The sequence below is a fragment of the Chionomys nivalis genome, chromosome 11 (genome assembly GCF_950005125.1).
Source record: "Chionomys nivalis chromosome 11, mChiNiv1.1, whole genome shotgun sequence".
Classification (NCBI taxonomy): Eukaryota; Metazoa; Chordata; class Mammalia; order Rodentia; family Cricetidae; genus Chionomys; species Chionomys nivalis.
Window position 1 is genome coordinate 12,044,863 of NC_080096.1, and position 18,323 is coordinate 12,063,185.

General features: G+C 52.1%; 1 protein-coding gene across 1 annotated transcript; it reads left to right on the forward strand.

Moving 5' to 3' along the window:
* Positions 1 to 374: 374 nt before the first annotated feature.
* On the forward strand, positions 375 to 15,780 carry Padi6 (peptidyl arginine deiminase 6). The gene is made up of 16 exons (XM_057784835.1): positions 375 to 523; positions 1,060 to 1,237; positions 1,583 to 1,655; positions 4,050 to 4,117; positions 4,824 to 4,935; positions 6,041 to 6,166; positions 7,708 to 7,877; positions 8,103 to 8,206; positions 9,144 to 9,255; positions 10,636 to 10,743; positions 10,928 to 11,082; positions 12,217 to 12,373; positions 12,459 to 12,582; positions 13,759 to 13,829; positions 14,534 to 14,695; positions 15,465 to 15,780. The coding sequence occupies exons 1-16, from the start codon at positions 432 to 434 to the stop codon at positions 15,696 to 15,698; spliced, it is 2,046 nt and encodes a 681-aa protein (XP_057640818.1). The 5' UTR covers positions 375 to 431; the 3' UTR covers positions 15,699 to 15,780.
* The last annotated feature ends 2,543 nt before the right edge of the window (positions 15,781 to 18,323 follow it).

An 18,323-nucleotide genomic window follows, 5' to 3' on the forward strand; every position in this document is an offset into this window, starting at 1 on the left:
CCCTAATCACAACCCTCTGGAGACCTTCACCCAGGCAACTCTAGCAGAATCTGCAGGGTCTTGGTCCATGTGGGTTCCAACTTCCCAGAGTGTCTCTTGCTCCCAGTAGAAGGCCGGAGCCCCAAGCGATCAGCCTCTGATTCCCCAGGGCTGCAGGGTCCACAGACAACAGCTGCTAAACATTGCTACTGACTGAAAGAGGTCCCCCCCATCCCCTCTCCCCCTTCCCGTGCACCTCCCACACCTACCAGGGAGAAAAGCAGGCTCACCTGGGTGGGATTGAGGCCTTGAACCTTTAACGAGGGGGCGGACTGGGGCGTTCCTTCCCCTACTAAAGAGGAGGGCGAGGGGGCCCAAGAGCCCTGTGCGGTTCCTTGGTTACTCGTTAGGTAGGGGCTGCACCCAAGAGTGGCTGCCTCAGAAGCCTTGCCATGTCGTTCCAGAGTACGGTGAGCCTGTCCCTGGACAGGCCCACTCGTGTCATTTGCGTGCTGGGCACGGAGCTCACCTTGGACATCAGTGGGTGAGGCTTGGGAGCGTCTGAAGGGGTACCTGTGCGGGGTAGTCTGGGTAGAGTTCCTGTGCCCAGGAATCTAAGGTTAGTTCTCTCCACTGAACTGGCTGGTTTCCAGGAATCTGGTTTGGTCTCTGGGGGCCATGCAGTCCCACTAGGATGCTGACTTAAAGGTTTCTTCTGCCTCTTGTTTCTAAAAGGCCCCCTTAACTTTAGGCGTGGCCATGAGGAATAGGCCAGGGAGTGTTTTCTTTGTGGTTCTCGCATTTTCTCGCTCCCTGCATGGGAGCTGGGGCCCCGAATATAAAAGGAGGCATTGATGGGAGAGTGAAGCTGGGGCTGGAGATATTCAGAGAATGAATGGAGGTTTCCAGGGTAGGGATGGTAAGAGAAAATCTGAAGACATTAGGAGCCCCCACATCTTACCGACCAGCAGGCCACATCATACACCCCGTAAGACAAAGATTGAAGGGCTGTCCTCGAACCTTGCCCCCTCAGTCAGTGCATCCCTGAGCCTCTAATGTGTGTTGTTTCTGGCAAAGCAGGTGTGCACCCGAGAACTGCGAGTCCTTCACTATTCGTGGCTCCCCCAGGATCCTGATCCACATCTCCAGCTCGGTCATTACTGGGAAGGGGGAGGCCGTGGTCTGGCGACCAATGGCCCAGCCCATGGAGGCACTGGTGAGGATGGTGTCACCCAGCCCCGCTGTGGACGAGGACAAGGTGAGCCAGGGACGGGGGAAGGGTAACTGTACCTACCCAGGTGATCCCAGTGTGGAAACTGGCAAGCCTAGCTGAAGCCCATTGGTAACAGGTCAGCTGCAGCTGGCTGTGTCCAGGTCCTCTGGAAGAGCAGTCAGTGCTCTTAAACTCTGAGCTAACTCTCCAACCCCATCAGTGAGGCACTCTTTAAGGTCCTCAGTGGTCGAGGTCCTTGGGTCAGCTCGGCAGTGGGTCACTGGAAGCCTACATGCTCGAAGCCAAGGTCCAACGCTTAGATGCTGTCTACAGCTCTGGTCCTAGGCTCCTGCTCTCAACCCTTACAGATTCTCCATGTTGTCTCCACAGGTGCTGGTCTCGTACTACTGTCCCGACAAGGAGTCACCCACAGCCACAGCTGTGCTGTACCTCACCGGCATTGGTGAGTCTTGCTCCAAGAGCTGAAGCCGATCCAGCCCTCTGGAGAGCAGGGCAGGTGGTGTCAAGCTAGGCAAAGACTGCTGTGTATAAAATGCCTCCCCCCCGTTGGACCCGAGGCATCCACAGACGTGTTCCTTCAGTTTAGTGCCTCTTCCTTCCTTAATTTCCTGAGGATAAAAGCATCCAGAATTGGCATGCGTTATCTGCCCCCTTCCTCACTCTCATCGCTGACAGGTCTGGTCCAAAGTCCTCTCACTATGGATCCCTTAGCAATTGATTGATCTAAGAAGGCCATACACTCCACATGGGTGCTCAGGAGGCCAGGAGGAGGGCATCAGATGCCCCTGGACTGGTGTAACTGGGTTACAGGTGGTTGTGAGATGGGTACTGAACTTGGCTCCTCAGAAGCAGTAGCATCTCTTTACAGCTGAGCCATCTCTCCAGCTCCATCTTGCAGCTGCTCCGTAAGAGCCTGTGATCACTGCGTCTTCTCTGCCTTGACCTGATGGTATTAGACACACCTGTTATCGTTCCCGATACATGTCACCTGAAACATATCAAGCTCGCTCCCTGATCCTTCCCAAGACCCTTTGCAGAGCCCTTCACCCCTAGCCGGCCACCAAATTATAGCAGCTCGTGTCACTCACGCCTCTGTAGACTCCCAACACTATCTCTACCCAGGCAGCCCCATAGGTACTTGGGTATTGACTTCCCAACATAGCTTCTTAATGTGTCTAACTTAATGGATCCTAAGCAAAAACTGATTTTTCTCTACCCTGCCCCAAGCCTATTTTTAAATTCCGTGTAGGCTTTGTCCATGTACATCCAATGGTATATTCTGTCCTTGGAGGCCAGCAGGGCACTGAGCATCTCAAACTCTGGAGTTGCGGGTAGCTGTGAGCTTCAGGTGGGTGCTGGGAATTGAACTCGGGTCTTCTGCACGAGCAGCAAGTGCTCTTAACTGCATCTGTCTGAGGCTAGTAGCTTTCCCCATTACAGCAGACACAGCTCCAGCCTGGGTGTTCAGGCTTGGTGGCGCCCTTCATCCTCTCGGATTCCACTCATTCTAACACTTAGACACTGTAAGCTTAGCTGGACTGCATTGAGTCCTAGTCCTGTCCAGGCTGCTAGCCTCAATTTTTGCCCAGGTCTTCAGTGGGGGCTCCCAGCCTCTTGCCATTTCTGTGAGTCCAGTTTTGATCCCACAAGCAGGGTGGTGTATCTTTAGGAAGATGCCAGACGACAGCACCCGGGTTCCCAGGCTTTCTTCAGCTTCTCTAGGACCGAAATCAAATCTAAAGTCACGGCGGCCCACAAGTCCTCCATGAGTAACCCAGCTCCCTCTGACACATGGGTCGGTTTTCCTTGCCCCTTCTATTTTTGGCTTCAGTGGTTTCTTTGACCCTTGAACCTGCCACTTGTACAGATTCCCCACTTCTGGTACCTTTTACTCCAGATAGTAGGATCTTGCTTGCCTCTCAGGGCTTTAAGATGTCAGTTTATAAGACTCCCTTTGACTACCTAAGAAACACCTGGCTCCATTCCCTAGTCCTGCGTCCCCTGGCCGATGTTACTGTCAATGAATATATATATATACATAATTATGGTCATCTACTGCCAAACTCTGTGCATACTCAAATGGCAGGTTTTACACACTGCTATCCCCTAAGCAATCAAGCTCACTGGGTAGTGGGGCACCATGCCCACAGATGGGTTCTGAGAGTGCAGCAGCAAGCTAGGGCCAGACTTATGGCTCTGACCCTTCAGGTGGGAGGTGGCGCTTCACACAAGATCTAGGAATGAGACTAAAGTTGAAGGAAGTTGATCTGTGTGGGAAGGGGTGGACAGTGGGATGCCACAGGAGGGTAGTCCCCAAGAAGTCTTTGGGCAGAGCCTGGACCCTTAGGTCCCCAAGGGGATTCTGTATTGATCATTGTGTATCTTCAAGTTCAAAGATTGTTCTAGAATGGTAGGGAGGTAGGTTCCCTGTTGGAATTGATTAGGATGAAAGCTGGGAGAATGAGGTTACCTTGTAATCCATGTGTGAGCTCTAGAGTTAAGGATGCGGGGAAGAGGGGAAGGGGATAGCTACCTCCCTGACTTAGTTTGGGAACCAGCCTGCCTTTGAGGATACTGCCACACCAGGAGTATCTAACCTGTGGCCCAGTCTAGCTATGGATACATCCTAATATAAAATCACTCTAGAAAATTGAATTTTTATGTCTAACTTCCTCTGACTCATCGCATGAATCTTGAAGATGCTGAACTTCTCAACATTAAGACACCACATAAGGCTTTCAAATAGTGTCAGAGGCTGGGCTTGCCCTGTGAGGACCACCAGAGCTTCTGGGCCGCATCAGCAGTCCAGGTGTGAGACCTTTTCCTTCCCTTTCAGAGATCTCCCTGGAGGCAGACATCTATCGAGATGGACAGCTAGACATGCCAAGTGACAAGCAGGCTAAGGTGAGGCTTACTTGGTCAAGGGAGCAAGACAGGACCCAAGGGAAGCCATCCCTGACCTCCAGGTCCATTTTTATCTGACCTCCAGAGTGTCTTTAAGTTTCACTGCTATACAAATCAAGGTTAATAAGATCGACTTCTGACTTACTAAAAGAAAGCCAGGTGCGGTAGGATGTGTTTTTCCAGCATCCACAAAATAGAAGCACAGAGATCAGGCACTGAAGGCCATTCCCAGACAACACAGGGAATTCCAAGCTAGCCTGGAATTCCCGCCTCGAAACGAAACAGCCAGATGTAGTGGTGACACCTGCCTGTCATCCTAGTATTGGGATGGCAAAGGCAGGATGATGGGTTTGGGATGCCCTTCAAGACCTTGTCTCAAGACAAAACCAAAATAGCCAGGTATGCAGGACATTGGCTTGGTTATATAGCCGGCGATAGCAGAGTTTGCGCTCTCCCACCCTGGACCTCGAGGAGACACATCTCTTGCAGCAGGCCTCTGTCCCTGCATTCCTGAAACCGGTGGCCACTTGTAACCTGTATTTAGCTTTTACTCACCCAGTAGCCTTCTACTGTCATGGGTCATCGTTCTCAAGCTGCCCCCTGGGTCTCCAGGGACTGTTGGAGCAAAACTCTGCACATGAGAAGCAGGGAGTTTGCTTGGAGTTTGCTTGTCTCTTTCCTGCCTTGATGTTCCTGTCTATTGCAGAAAAGATGGGTGTGGGGCCCGAATGGCTGGGGAGCCATCCTGCTGGTGAATTTAAATCCTGGGGACACGGGTGAGCCTGATGACCAGTCCAGTGATCAGGAGGTCTCCAAAGGTACATCTTCCATGTCCCCATCTTCCATGTCCCCCACCTCTATGGAGCTCTGGCCATTCCTCGGTACAGGTCACAGCTGAGTCCTCAAGGCTGGCTGTCTTTTCTCCATAGGTTGGTGTAGTGCCTCTTCTGTAGGTGTTATTTTTTTTAAAGAAATATTGTGTTTATGTATACACTGTTCTGCCTGCACGTATTGTCTGCAGGTCAGAAGAGGGCACCAGATACCATTACAGATGGTTGTGAGCCACCATGTGGTTCTTGGGAATTGAGCTCGGATCCTCCGGAAGAACAGCTAGGGCTCTTAACCGCTGAGCCATCTCTCTAGTTCTTTTGCATGTGTTTTGAGACAAAGCTTTTGTGTAGCCGTGAACTTCAGTTTTTGTGTGTCTACCTCCCGAGGGAATGTGTGCTTCACTATACCGTTTATATGTAGTGCTAAGGATTAGACCCCCCGCCCTGGGCTTTGTGCATGGCAAACACTCTTATCAGCTGAGCTACATCCTTTGTCCCATGAAGAGAGCGGTTTTTTTTGTTTTTTAAATTATTAGGTATACAGTGTTCTGCCTACATGTCTGCCTGAACATCCGAAGAGGGCACCAGATGCCATTACAGATGGCTGTGAGCCACCATGTGGTTGCTGGGAACTGAACTCTGGACCTCTAGAAGAGCAGCCTGAGCTCTTAAGCCCTGAGCCATCTCTCCAGCCCTGAAGAGGCTTAAATCAGACACTAACTCATTATTTCCTGGTTGTGAACAAGCCTCATTTTGCCATCTGGGGGGTAGAAATGAGAAATTGACTTCACAAGGTGGTAAGAATCCTTGATCCCATCAAAGGGATGTGGGAACCTCTCTCCAGTGAGTAGGAGCCTTCAGGCTGGGGACCCAAGAGCATCCCAGGGGCCAGAGGATCTCGGATAAGCCCTCAAGTCAGACATGAGAGCTCACCTGTCATCCCAGCACGTGGGAGACTGAGGCAGGGGAATCGCAGAGTTCAGCCATGCTGGACTACTAAACAAGACTCAATGCAATTTTCTACCCCTTTCCCTGCTGCTTACTTTCTTACCCCCGGAGCCTGGTCTGAGCCTGTGTTCATCCTTTTGCCCAGAAATACAGAACCTGTCTCAGATGACCCTGTCTGTGGAGGGTCCCGCCTCTGTCCTTAAGGACTACTGGCTGATCCTCCATACCTCCAAGGAAGAGGCAAGCAAGGCAAGAGTCTACCTGCACCAGAGTAAGTCCCAGCCCTACTCCACCTTGGCATGCTGGTCAACTGGCGGCCCTATACTGCCTCTAAGAGGATGCCCAGAATCTAGAGTTGCAAGTCACAGGCCAGATCTATGTTACAGGGGCTGTCTGGCTGCTATCTTTACCAGATAATTTACACATTTTACCGTGGGTTAGCCGTCCCGTCCTGTCTACCGTGGGTTAGCCGTCCCGTCCTGTCTACCGTGGGTTAGCCGTCCCGTCCTGTCTACCGTGGGTTAGCCGTCCCGTCCTGTCTACCGTGGGTTAGCCGTCCCGTCCTGTCTACCGTATGGGTGCTGGAAAGCTGTGTCCTCTGGAAGGAGCTGGCTAGTGCTCTTAACCACCAAGGCATCTCTAGTCTGGAACCAACTTAACCCCAGACCCCTCTATAGCAAATCTTTAGGATCCAGTGGCTCAGAAGCCAGAGTGGCAGCCGTCATGGTGCATCCACGTGGGGATGGCACCCAATCCCCTGCTCACTGAGTAGCATGTGCTGCTTGCTGTCCAGGTTGATTGAAAGCCTGGGGAAAGGGACCAAGTGGAGGGGTGGGGTTGTGGAAGGGTGCTAGTTTTAACTTCCCATAACTGGCCCTGGAATAACGACTCTAGGAGTGGTGAGAAGAATCTGGGAAGTCAGTGACACCAGGGAGAAGCTCGGTAGCTCAGCTGATGGACAGTTTCCAACGAGAATGACAGTTGGAGTCTAGCTACTATAAAGACAGCCTGATATGTGGCCATCTACCTTCAGGGTCTCTTCTAGTTATTCTAAAACTGAACTAGGTTTGGTGGTGGGGGCAGGGCACCAAAACTCTAGGTCTCTCCAGAAATGTCTCTGGAGAAGTCCTCCATCCATCTGTCCGTCATGTGGCTGGCCAATATGCCGCTGGGGCTGCCAAGCCCGTCTTTGCCTACTGAGTGTCTCACCTTTAAGGAACTCCTACAGTTCTTCCCAAATGTCGGATCTGTGAGTTCAAGGATGCAACTACCTACTTGGTTCAAGTTGGACACCCGAGAATGGGTTCTCTAGCGGAGTTCTGACTCCTAGCGTGTCTGTCCGAGGCCTTCAAAAAACATTGGTGCAGAGGCTGGGGTGGTAACTTGGGTCGGTAAAACCCCTGTAATCAGAAATTGCCTGAGTTCAGTTGCCAGCACACATGTAAACCTAGGTGAGGCGTGGCTTGCCCCTGAAACCCCACAGCTGTGGGAGGTAGATGGCGGAATCCTTGGGCCTTTCTGGCCAGCCACTCTTGTTGAATTGGTAAGCTTCTGGTTCACTGAAGGAGACTTTACCTCAAACAGTTATTGAGGACACCTCTGTCAACCTCTGGCCTCCACATGCATGTGCATACCCATGCAAACACATACAGTATGATGATGGTGCATGAAGTGACTCATGACAGTACTGACGATCCCGGAGCCCTCAGTTCTGATGTCGGGATGGATCACAAGCCTGTTATGTTTGCCCACCTGGACTTGCGATAGCAACCAGGCAGCTTGAATAGCCACTCGCCCCCTTATCTCTCCTAGACGACGCCTATAAGCTGGTAGTAGGACCCAACAAGTCTGTCCATGTCCTGGCTCCCTTTGAGAACAGAGGGAAAGAGACCTTCTACATAGAAGCCCTGGAGTTCCCGTCCACCAGCTTTACAGGCCTGATTTCCTTCTCCGTGTCTTTAGTGGAAATGTCTCATGACCAGGTATGCCGCCAGGTCAGCAAGGATCCCTTGGGCTCGGAGGAAGAGAGCCACAGTGCTAGGCAGGACACCCAGGAGTGTGGGTCTTAGCACAGCTGGGGGATGTTACAGAAAGCTATGCAAGGCAGTGGGCTCCAGGGATGGGTGGAAAGATGAACAGCTGCGGACCCAGGGATGGAAGGGGGCAGATGGAGCCGGGTCGCCATGGAGACTTCTCATATGTTGCAGTTAATCCCCGAGATCCCGCTATACAAAGATACAGTAGTGTTCCGGGTGGCTCCTTACATCTTCACTCCCAGCACCCAGATGCCGCTTGAGATTTACCTGTGCAGGTAAGAGGCCACCTGGGGAGGGTGTGCCACTAGCATCCTCTCCTCCCCCAACTCTGGACTAGAATCCCAACTAGGACACTTCCCAATTGTGACTTCCTGGTACAGCCAGCTCTTGAGGGTCCAGTTGTTAAATTGGATGTCTTGACATCACCAAATGTCACTCGATGCCCAAGGAAAGGATGTCCACTGTGGATTCACAAGTATTCATGCCTTGAATGAAAACACTAAAACCCCAAAGTTTTCGGGCTGGAGAGATGGCTCAGAGGTTAAGAGCACTGGCTGCTCTTCCAGAGGTCCTGAGTTCAATTCCCAGCAACCACATGATGGCTCACAACCATCTGTAATGAGATTTGGTGCCCTCTTCTGGCCCGCAGGGATACATGCAGGCAGAACACTGCATACATAAATATTTTAAACAAGTTTTTCAAAGTGTGGTGGGATGCAGACCTAGAACCCCGACACTCGGGTGTCAGAGGCAGGCCAGTCTAGTCTACAGAGCAAGCTCCAGAACACTGTAGTCATGGCGCCCCATCTCAAAAAATGCACCCAGGTGTTTAGATGTCCCCATATCCCTACGCCCCACAAATCAATGATGTCACTGGTCATCCATCGTGAGCTGCCTAGTTTCTGGCAGCCCTGTTTGAGCTACAGTCGTCCAATGGTTTGAGCAGAGGAGCCCACACAAGGGAAATAAAGAATGTGTGCGTGCAGAGGGGGATCCAAAGGTGTGAACGGTGTGAACAGGGTTGGAATATCACCAGTGACCAGCATGGTCTAGGCAGAAAAAGTCCAAGCTATGCTGAAGTAGGGATAGGGACAGTGGCTCCATTCGCCTTGTGGGCAGAGTGTGGCCCTCTCCCTTGCCTTCCCCCTGGGACAGGGAGTGTGATAGCTTCAAGGACTTTGAGGAAATCCTAGTGGGTTTCTCTCGTGGCAGGGAGATGCAGATACAGGGCTTTGTGGATACAGTGACCAGGCTGAGTGAGAAGAGCAGCGTGCAGGTGGCGTCCGTCTATGAGGACCCCAGCCGCCAGGGCAGGTGGCTCCAGGTAACTGACCCCAAGGTAACTGACCCCACCTGGGGTGCCCTAGCTATGGAGGGAGGGGCAGGGAGGCTTGGCACATGCCACAAGATGACCTTAACCGTCAGACAGCAACCTACTGCAGCTCATCAAGGATAGGCCTAGAGTTCAGCCCCCTCTTCAGATGCTAAGCTTGTTTCAAGATCAATTTGAGACCTCGGTTGCAAGTGTTGGAGCTGGGCTGCGAGTCCGGCCTTGTGCCTGGCCTAACAGCAGGACCAGAGCTCGATCAGCTTTGGTTCTGGAAAATCCTGCCCCAAGCACATCTGCGCACTTACCAGAGGCTGGCGTGCCACCAGGGGCTAGAGATGAATTAAGAACAGGTACCCTCCAGCCAGGCCCAAGCTCTAAGTGCTGAGAAAAAGAAGGGAACAGACCTAAGCAGGTCACTTAGGTAGCTGAGGAAACCTTCAGGTGGGTTATAAGCCAGGTGCTGCTGTGGCTGTGATGGGGTGTGGGGCACCAGCTCTTCGGGTGGCAGTGCCATTAACATGGAGTTCGCAATGTGAGATGTGCTTGGGGGAATGAGGCGTGACCAGGGGCAGGGAAGGGTTGCACCATGGAATAAGAGACCCTTCCAGCAAAGTACAGAAGCAAACTCAAAGCAAGGCGGGGGTGACACTTTAAAGGTACAGCCGAATTGAAAGGTCAGTGCAGGCTGGGTGGTGGTGGCATACTCCTTTAATCCCAGCACTTGGGAGGCAGAGGTAGGCGGATCTGAGTTTGAGGCCAACCTGATCTACAAAGTGAATTCCAGGACAGCTAGGGCTGTTGCACAGAGAAACTCTGTCTTGGGAAAAGGGGAGAGGGGCCTAGGGATGTAGCTCAGAGGAGAGTCCAAATTCAGTTCCCAGCATCCTGTAAACTGGGGTTGTGAGGTGATGCATACCTGTAATCCCAGCACTTGGAGACAAGGCAGGGAGGATCAGGAATTTAAAGCCAGGTCTCTGCCACATAGAACTTTGAAGGTTACATGAGATGCTGTCTCAAAAGACACCTCTCCCCCATCAACACACACACCAAAAAAGAGTCACTTGGCTGAGATGCAGGAAACCCTGGTGGCGGGGTGTCTGACTAGAAGGGCATAGGGCAAATCAGATCATGGCGAATGCCTGCAGGTACCAGAAACAATGGATTTGTAAGTAGAACTTGACCTGTCACTGGGATGGGATTGGAGGTTCTCAGTCTCGAACTGGAAGGTGGAATGTGTTGGGTGAAGCCTCCGGGAAGGTTCTGAGGGCTGAGCAGGAGCTGGTCAGAAGGTTTCCCTCTGGCTGCCCCCAGGGAATAGGGTAGCAGAAGAGGAAGCAGCTGAAGAAAGTTCATCTCCATCTTTGTCTTGTCCAGGATGAGATGGCTTTCTGCTATACTCAGGCTCCCCACAAGACGGTGTCCTTGGTTCTTGACACCCCTCGGGTTTCCAAGCTGGACGATTTCCCCATGAAATATTCACTGGTGAGGTGTTGGGTTATGTTCCGTTCTAGTGAACTCCTCAGGTCTAGTGCTGAGCTGGGATGCTGGGGGTGGGGTTCCAGGAGGCCTCTGGGGGAAAGAAGATGTGCATGGACCTGACAGGAGACGGGACCTACATCCAGTGCTTCCTGTATAACTCTCCTTCCCCTACCGGCTCCCCTCCTAGAGCCCTGGTATTGGCTATCTGATGCACCAAACCGAGGACCATGGAGTGGGCAGCCTGGATTCCATCGGGAACCTGATGGTGTCCCCACCGGTCAAGGCTCAAGGCAAAGACTACCCGCTAGGCAGGGTCCTCATTGGTGGCAGCTTTTACCCCAGGTGAGCTGGGAGGCCAGCTGGCAGGTGACAGCTGTCTTAAGGGTAAAAGGCCATCACCCTGGTCCCAGTAATTCTCAGTTCCCCCTCAGCAGGCCTGCTCTGCATTCTTTTTAAGACTTCAGGGTACTTGAGCCTTTGGTTTGTGGTAAGATTGGGATTACAAAAATCAAGTTTGGCGGCAGGGCTAGAGACGTGGCAGTTTGGGGTGCTTGCATAGCAAGCAGGAGGTCCTAGGTTCAGATCTTTCCTTGACTCATGTCTTTATGGATTTGAGGCCAGCTTGAGCATGTGGAGTGCTGTTTTAGAGTAAAAACTACCCAAAAATGTCTCTGGTTTTCCTGGCTTTAAATCCAACTAGGCTACTGACCCCAAACACATTACTTTTTCTTTCTGTCTTTTTGTCTTTCTTTCTTTCGTTTCTCTGTAACCACCCTGTCATGGAACTCACTTTTTAGACCAGGCTGGCCTCAAACTCAGAGATCCATCTGTCTTTGCCTCCCAAGTGCTGGGATTAAAGGCATGCACCACTTACCCCGTGGCTTAGACATGTCTTTTACAAACATGGGTTTGGGCTGGTGGTATTAACCCTAAAACCAGGAGATCATGTAGTCTAGGGCTCAAGTAGGATTATGTGATTTGGACTTGAGCTAGGTCACAGTAAGGGCTACCACAAGCACACACCCCTTCCTAAATTGTGTTTGAGAACCATGTACACACATTACACTCAGGACAACCTGTAGGTAGTCAGTTCTCTGTGCGGGTCCTAGGGATTCAATCCAGGTCCCCAGGCTTGGCGTGCTTTTATCTTCTGAACCAATTCATTGGCCCAGAGTAAGGAATTTTTTTTTTTTTTTTGGTTTTTCGAGACAGGGTTTCTCTGTGGTTTTGGAGCCTGTCCTGGAACTAGCTCTTGTAGACCAGGCTGGTCTCGAACTCAGAGATCCGCCTGCCTCTGCCTCCCGAGTGCTGGGATTAAAGGCGTGCGCCACCACCGCCCGGCTAGGAATTTTTTTTTTTAAAGCCGCCCTACCTACCCATTGGCAGAAGCAGTCTGTAGCCTGGAGGTGGCCTGATTCTCAGTGGATGGTGGGCAGCTGCTCTGAGCCACACCATCTCACTGTTTCCACCCTCCAGCTCCGAAGGCCGGGACATGAGCAAGACCCTGCGAGACTTCGTGTGTGCCCAGCAGGTGCAGGCCCCTGTGGAGCTCTTCTCAGACTGGCTGATGACAGGCCACGTGGATGAGTTCATGTGCTTTGTCCCTGTGAAGGATAAAAATGGTGACGGGAAGGTTTGTGTTGGGGGCCGGAGAGGGGTACATCTGCTGAGCCTAGGGACCCCCACAGTGGGTGGGTGACCCTCATCTCCCTTCCCAGGGTTTCCGTCTCCTGCTGGCCAGCCCCAGTGCCTGCTATGAGCTCTTTGAACAGAAGAAGAAGGAAGGCTTTGGGGACGTGACCCTATTTGAAGAAGTCAGAACAGAGCAGCTCCTCTCTAATGGTAAAGCGACTTCTCTTCACCTAGGAACTTGGATTTTCTTGAGGCAAGGTTTCTCTGTATACCCCGACTGTCCTGGAACTTCAACTCTGTAGACCAGGCTAGCCTCAAACTCGATCCACCTGTCTGCCTCCTGAGTGCTAAGATTAAAAGGATGAGCCACCGCCACCTGGCCACCCTAGTACCTTCCAGAGCGGTCCTCAACCTGTGGGTTAAATGACCCTCACAGAAGTCCTCTGATATGCAGGATATCTGATATTTACATTATGATTCCTAATGGTAGCAAAATGAGTTATAAAATAGCAAAATAATTTGTGGTTGGGGTCACCAGGACATGAACTGCATTAAAGGATCGCAGCATTAGGAAGGTTGAGGACCACTGGCCTAGGGTCTTTGTCATTCTTGGTAGAGAGGGCACAGGAAATCCTAAGAGGTGGTGGGATGGCCATTGTCAGAACATACCACACCAGGAGGGGGCACCCTACTATCCAGGCAGACCCGAGATTCTGGGCCACAGTAAAGTGACTCCATTCACCCAAACTGATGCTATATGACCTCCATGAGGGGGCCACAGGGCTTGGTGGCACTAACACTTCCAGCTCTCCCTTAAGGGAGCCGACAGAGGTGTGCCCCAGGCCATCTTCTGACCTCAATGTGTGAGGGGAATGCAAAGGGACTGACTTTCTTCAATAAAGAGGTGGGGGCATCAGGACATTTTCTTGGCCTGGATTAGAGACTCGAGGTACCACCCGTCTCCTGAGTAACGTTCTGTGGAAGGGTCCAGGGACACCTTGTCTCACAGGGTGAGAGATCATGTCACCTCTGGGCTGGAACCTGAGGGAATGGAGTTTGGGCCTGATGACCACCGCTAGAAGCCTCCTGGTATACACCTGTGTGTGTGGGGGGGAGGGGTAAGCACACAGAGGGTTGAGGTGCCCTGAGTTGAGGCAGGGCTGATGACTCCACACTAACACACTCTGAGCTTGCTTCCCCTTGAGCCAGTGGCAGTAAATCCTGACTGGGTTTTCTGGTACTGTGTATCTTGTTGGCATCAGATGTAAGATGCTAGACCCAGGTGTAGTACCTGAGGCTGATCATGCAGTCACTGGTCTGAGGATGCCTCACTGGCTGGGTCATGCTGGGCATTGATCTGTCCCTGCCTGGTCTTTCTTTCCACAGGGAGGGAGGCCAAAACCATCTCCCAAATCCTGGCTGATCAGAACTTGCGAAAGCAGAACGAATATGTAGAGGTAAAAGGCTGGGGTGCAGGATTGTCCCCAAGGTGCTGGCACTGCAGGGCTTGGGGGGAGGCCCTGAGACTCCTGGGAGGAGTGCAGGCAACTGCAGGCCCAGATATAGACTTCGGGGGTGCAGTGGGGTGCTCTGTCCACTAGGTCCTTACTACTTAGACCAAGAACATATTATGCCACGGTGCACTGGTGCCGTGGCTTCTGTAGATCCAGTGAGGACCCACCTGTCCTAGCAGGGTGGGTACCAGATGGGCCTAGGACAGGTGGCTTGATCTTATTTCAAGCTGAAGTAGGGTACCAAGGGTGTTGGCATCAGCAGGGATGTGCCCAAGGGGAGGGTGTGTTGAGTAGGCAGGAGTGGCTGCTTAGATCTGAGGGAAGGACCTGAAGAGTTCTGTATGCTTCCCACAACTCCCACTCTGCTCCTGCGCTCCCAACCCTGCTCACCTGCAGGAGGCTTTGACACTAGTGGCCACCCAGCAAAGACAAGTGAGGGACCCTGGCCTTTTCTGAATTCTCAATTCACTTTATGCTATACTACGTGTTAGGGGAAGGCTCGGATGGCCGACAGGGTTCCTGGCTCACGGGATTTGAGCCAGATAAACTGCTCTACGGCCTCCTCTGGGTCTGTGCAGCATCAAGCAGAGCTCCTTCCTGATAATGCTTACGTTCCTGCTGTTTCTCCTGCCTTCCCTGTGCTGCAGAAATGCATCAGCCTGAACCGCAGCCTCCTAAAGAAGGAGCTGGGCCTGGTGGAGAAGGACATCATTACCATCCCACAGCTCTTCTGCCTGGAGCTGTTGACCAACGTCCCCTCCAACCAGCAGACCACAAAACTCTACGCAAGGCCATTCTTCCCTGACATGGTGAGGGCTGCTGGGCATGGCTGTTCAAACACAGCCCGTGCTGCTGGTGCCTTGGTGGTCATGGTGCTCGATTGTATCAGATGGTTATGGCCTGAAATGAGAGCGTGGTGTAGCCCCCAGGTTCACGTGCCTAGTACCAAAACTGCTATGCATGGGTTAAGAAAGGATATCAAGGAACAAAGCTAGGTGTGGTGGGGAAACTCTGGATTACTGGAGCCCCTGGGGTCGTAAAGCTGCCTGGGATAGGGTCCACAGACAGGGTCAGAGCAACAAATCCAGAGGCAAATAGGTAGGCCCATCAAGGTTAGGGGCTAGTCAGAGGGAATTCTGTGTTTTTCAGAGAAACATTGGCAGGCACTGGACAACTAAGCAAAAGTAGATTGATTTCACTGAGATTGATTAGAGATGCCCTCATGGACACAGGCTTAAGTTTGGTCAACCCTAAGGAGAGTGATGTGTGGTTTTTCCCTATATCAAAATCTATGCCCCTGGGCTGGAGAGACGGCTCAGAGGTGTTAAGACCATTGCCTGCTCTACCAAAGGTCCTGAGTTCAATTCCCAGCAACCACATGGTGGCTCACAACCATCTGTAATGGGGTCTCATGCCCTCTTCTGGCCTGCGGGCATACACACAGACAGAATATTGTATACATAATAAATAAAATAAAATCTATGCCCCTCCCACTCACCCACCCATACCCCAGAAGAGGTAGGGATAGCTTTTATTTCTGGGTCCTGGCCCTGCCTGACCCTAGTTCTATCTTAACAGCTGCAGATGGTTGTATTGGACAAAAATCTAGGAATCCCCAAGCCTTTTGGGCCCAAAATCAAGGGCACCTGTTGCCTGGAACAGAGAGTCTGCGACTTACTGGAGCCCCTGGGTCTCAAGTGCACCTTCATTGAAGACTTTGACTGCTACCTGACCAACATTGGAGATGACCGTGCCTGTATTATTATCCGCCGGGTGCCGTTTGCCTTCAAGTGGTGGAAGATGATCCCCTAAGCCCTGGGTCCCAAAGCTGCCAGATCTCCCCCACCCCCCAGAGTGAATGGTCTTTACCATACATAAAGCAGTTAATAAAGCAGTAACGACATATGATTCCTGGTGCAGTAGGTTGAAGGGAAGAAGCTGGAGAGTTAGGGTAGGGCCCCTCAGATCTACCAGCTTGATGGCTCTGGAGGGAAAGGTAAATGTGGAAAGGGAGCTTTAGATAAACTGCAGAGCATAAAACAGGTTCTGGATGCAGCTTCAGAAGCCGCCTGAGTTTGGAGGAGAGGGCTGGGCTGCTAAGGGAGCTTGCCCCACTTGGGCTGGATGCAGCCCCTAGTCGCCACACACTGGGGAGGATTCAGGCTGGCGAGAAGACCCTAGAATGAGGCCAATGCTAAGACTTGTCTGGCTGGGAAGATAATCCCCGAACGTGACTGCTCTGAACATAAAGCCCCCATGGTAGGTACATCTACAACTTGGGGCTCTACCGCCCAACTTGAGGGTGGTGTGGATGAGAAAACTGAGGGCTGATAATCCTGTCCACCCCTAAAGCTTTTTTTTTTTTTTTTTTGAGACAGGGTCTCATGTTGCCCAGCCCAGCCTTGAACTCCCTACATAGTCAAAAATGATCTTGAGGGCTGATGAGATGGCTCAGAAGGTAAACCTCAAGTTTGATCCCTAGGACCCACACAGCGGAACAACGGATTTCTAACTTCATGCATGGAGGCAAACCTCATCCTCCTGCCTCCTTCCTAGACAAGTGCTGGCCTGCGTGTAACTATGGTTAACAGCAGGAATGGGGCCGGGCGGTGGTGCATACATCTTTAATCCCAGCACTCGGGAGGCAGAGGCAGGTGGATCCCTGAGTTCGAGGCTAGCTCCAGGACAGCCAGGGCTGCTACAGAGTAACCCTGTCCCACAAACCAAACAGTGGGAGTGTAACTGCTCTGGCGTGTTGCACAAGCTCTCTGCAGCGAAATAACAGGCGGAGCACCACTTCTTAGGTGCACCAAGGCCAGGCCCTGGGACTCCTGCTAGGGAGGAGCTGGAGGTGTGTGGGCTAGAGCACTGGCTGCTTTTCCAGGGGACCCAGTCTCAGCACCCACATGGCGACTGATGACCGTAATTGCAGTTCCAGGTCTGGGGCACTCGCTACACGGCACACGATGCACACACATATGAAGGTAAAACACGTAAGATTTTAAGCTTAGCTTACTGTCATGCTTGCTCTGCCCACCTCTGCTGACCTGGCTCCTAAACCAACGTCTGGGCTCTGCAGCTGTTGTCCCTGTCTAGTGCCTGGACAAGGCTGCTCCTTAGAACTCTTCCCACACTGTGGTCACCGGGAACCCGGGTCCCTAATGGGGCAAGGGTGTGATGGCAGGTCATCTGGGGTCCCTCTGTTCTCCTCCCAAGGAGCTCCAGTAACATGAGAGAACTAGGGAGGCTTCTCCACCAGTAGTCAGCACGGACCAGGCCTGGTCAGGGTGAGGTCTCCAGCTCTGCAGCGAGCTTCCCAGAGGCCGTTCCTGGAGGGGTGTGGGGGCGGATGACTACAGCCTTTTCAGATGAGGTTCCCTGTGACCAAGTGTGTCACGTGACTACACATTTCCTCAACCTCAAGACTGCTGGTGTGTGGTGCAGGAAATGATAGTCAGGATGTACAGTAGCCCTCAGGGACCTGGGTTCAAGCTCAGTTCCTGTGGTGGGAGACAAAAGGCTGAACTCAGCGTCCCCTGGTGGGTAACTGGCCAAACTGAAGCAGCCAGATAGCCTTAGATCTCTTATTCTTAATGTGGGGTTCCCTTCTCATAGACCCCACAGGACTGGGATAAAACTTTGCTGAGACTGCTTGCTCATCTAGGTTTGATCCCCAGCACCAAAACCTAAAAAAGGCCGCGTCAAAAACATCTTAGGTCAACATTTGAGTGTAGTAGCGCAAACCTTTACTCCAAGCACCTAGAAAGCAGAGGCAGGTAGACCAGAGTTCACGGCCAGCCTAGTGTACACACAAAATTCAGGCCAGAGGAAGCTATGTAGTGACAGTTTCCAAAACCAAACCCACATTCAACACACCCGACCCCATGAACGTCAACGGCTAGCCACCTTCATGCCCAGTACGCTCCCATTAACCAAGGGCTGACACCTCACATATGCTGGAAGCAGGAAGCTAGCCTGAGCTAGATGAAACCTTGTTGTACCCATGAAACTCCTGAGCTGGGACATGTGTCCTGGGGCACCTCCGTGGCCACTACCACTAAGGAAGCCTCTGGCAGTTGTCAACATGCTGGCCTTTGGCCACCCATCATTTCCTAGGGATGGTCACGGCTCTCTGTACCCCTCTAGCCCAGGGTGGCCCAGAACCTCTTTAGGGGCTACTTTCACCCTCTTTGGACACTTTTTAAGAAATATATACATTATGTATACAGTGTTCTGCATGTATTCCTGCAGGCTAGAATAGGGCACCAGATCTCATTACGGATGTTTGAGTCACCGTATGGTTGCTGGGAATTGAACTCAGGACTTCTGGAAGAACAGTCATCTCTCCAGCCCTCTCTGGACACTTATGGGGCATGTGCACAGTGCTGAGGGTGCAGTCCACACTACTGAAGAGGAAACACAAGAGCCGAGGCAGAG

Coding starts and splice junctions, on each gene's coding strand:
- Padi6 (XM_057784835.1), top strand. CDS start 432: ATGTCGTTCCAGAGTACGGTGAGCCTGTCCCTGGACAGGCCCACTCGT. Junction 524..1,059: donor CTCACCTTGGACATCAGTGG/GTGAGGCTTGGG, acceptor CTGGCAAAGCAG/GTGTGCACCCGAGAACTGCG. Junction 14,696..15,464: donor GGCCATTCTTCCCTGACATG/GTGAGGGCTGCT, acceptor CTATCTTAACAG/CTGCAGATGGTTGTATTGGA.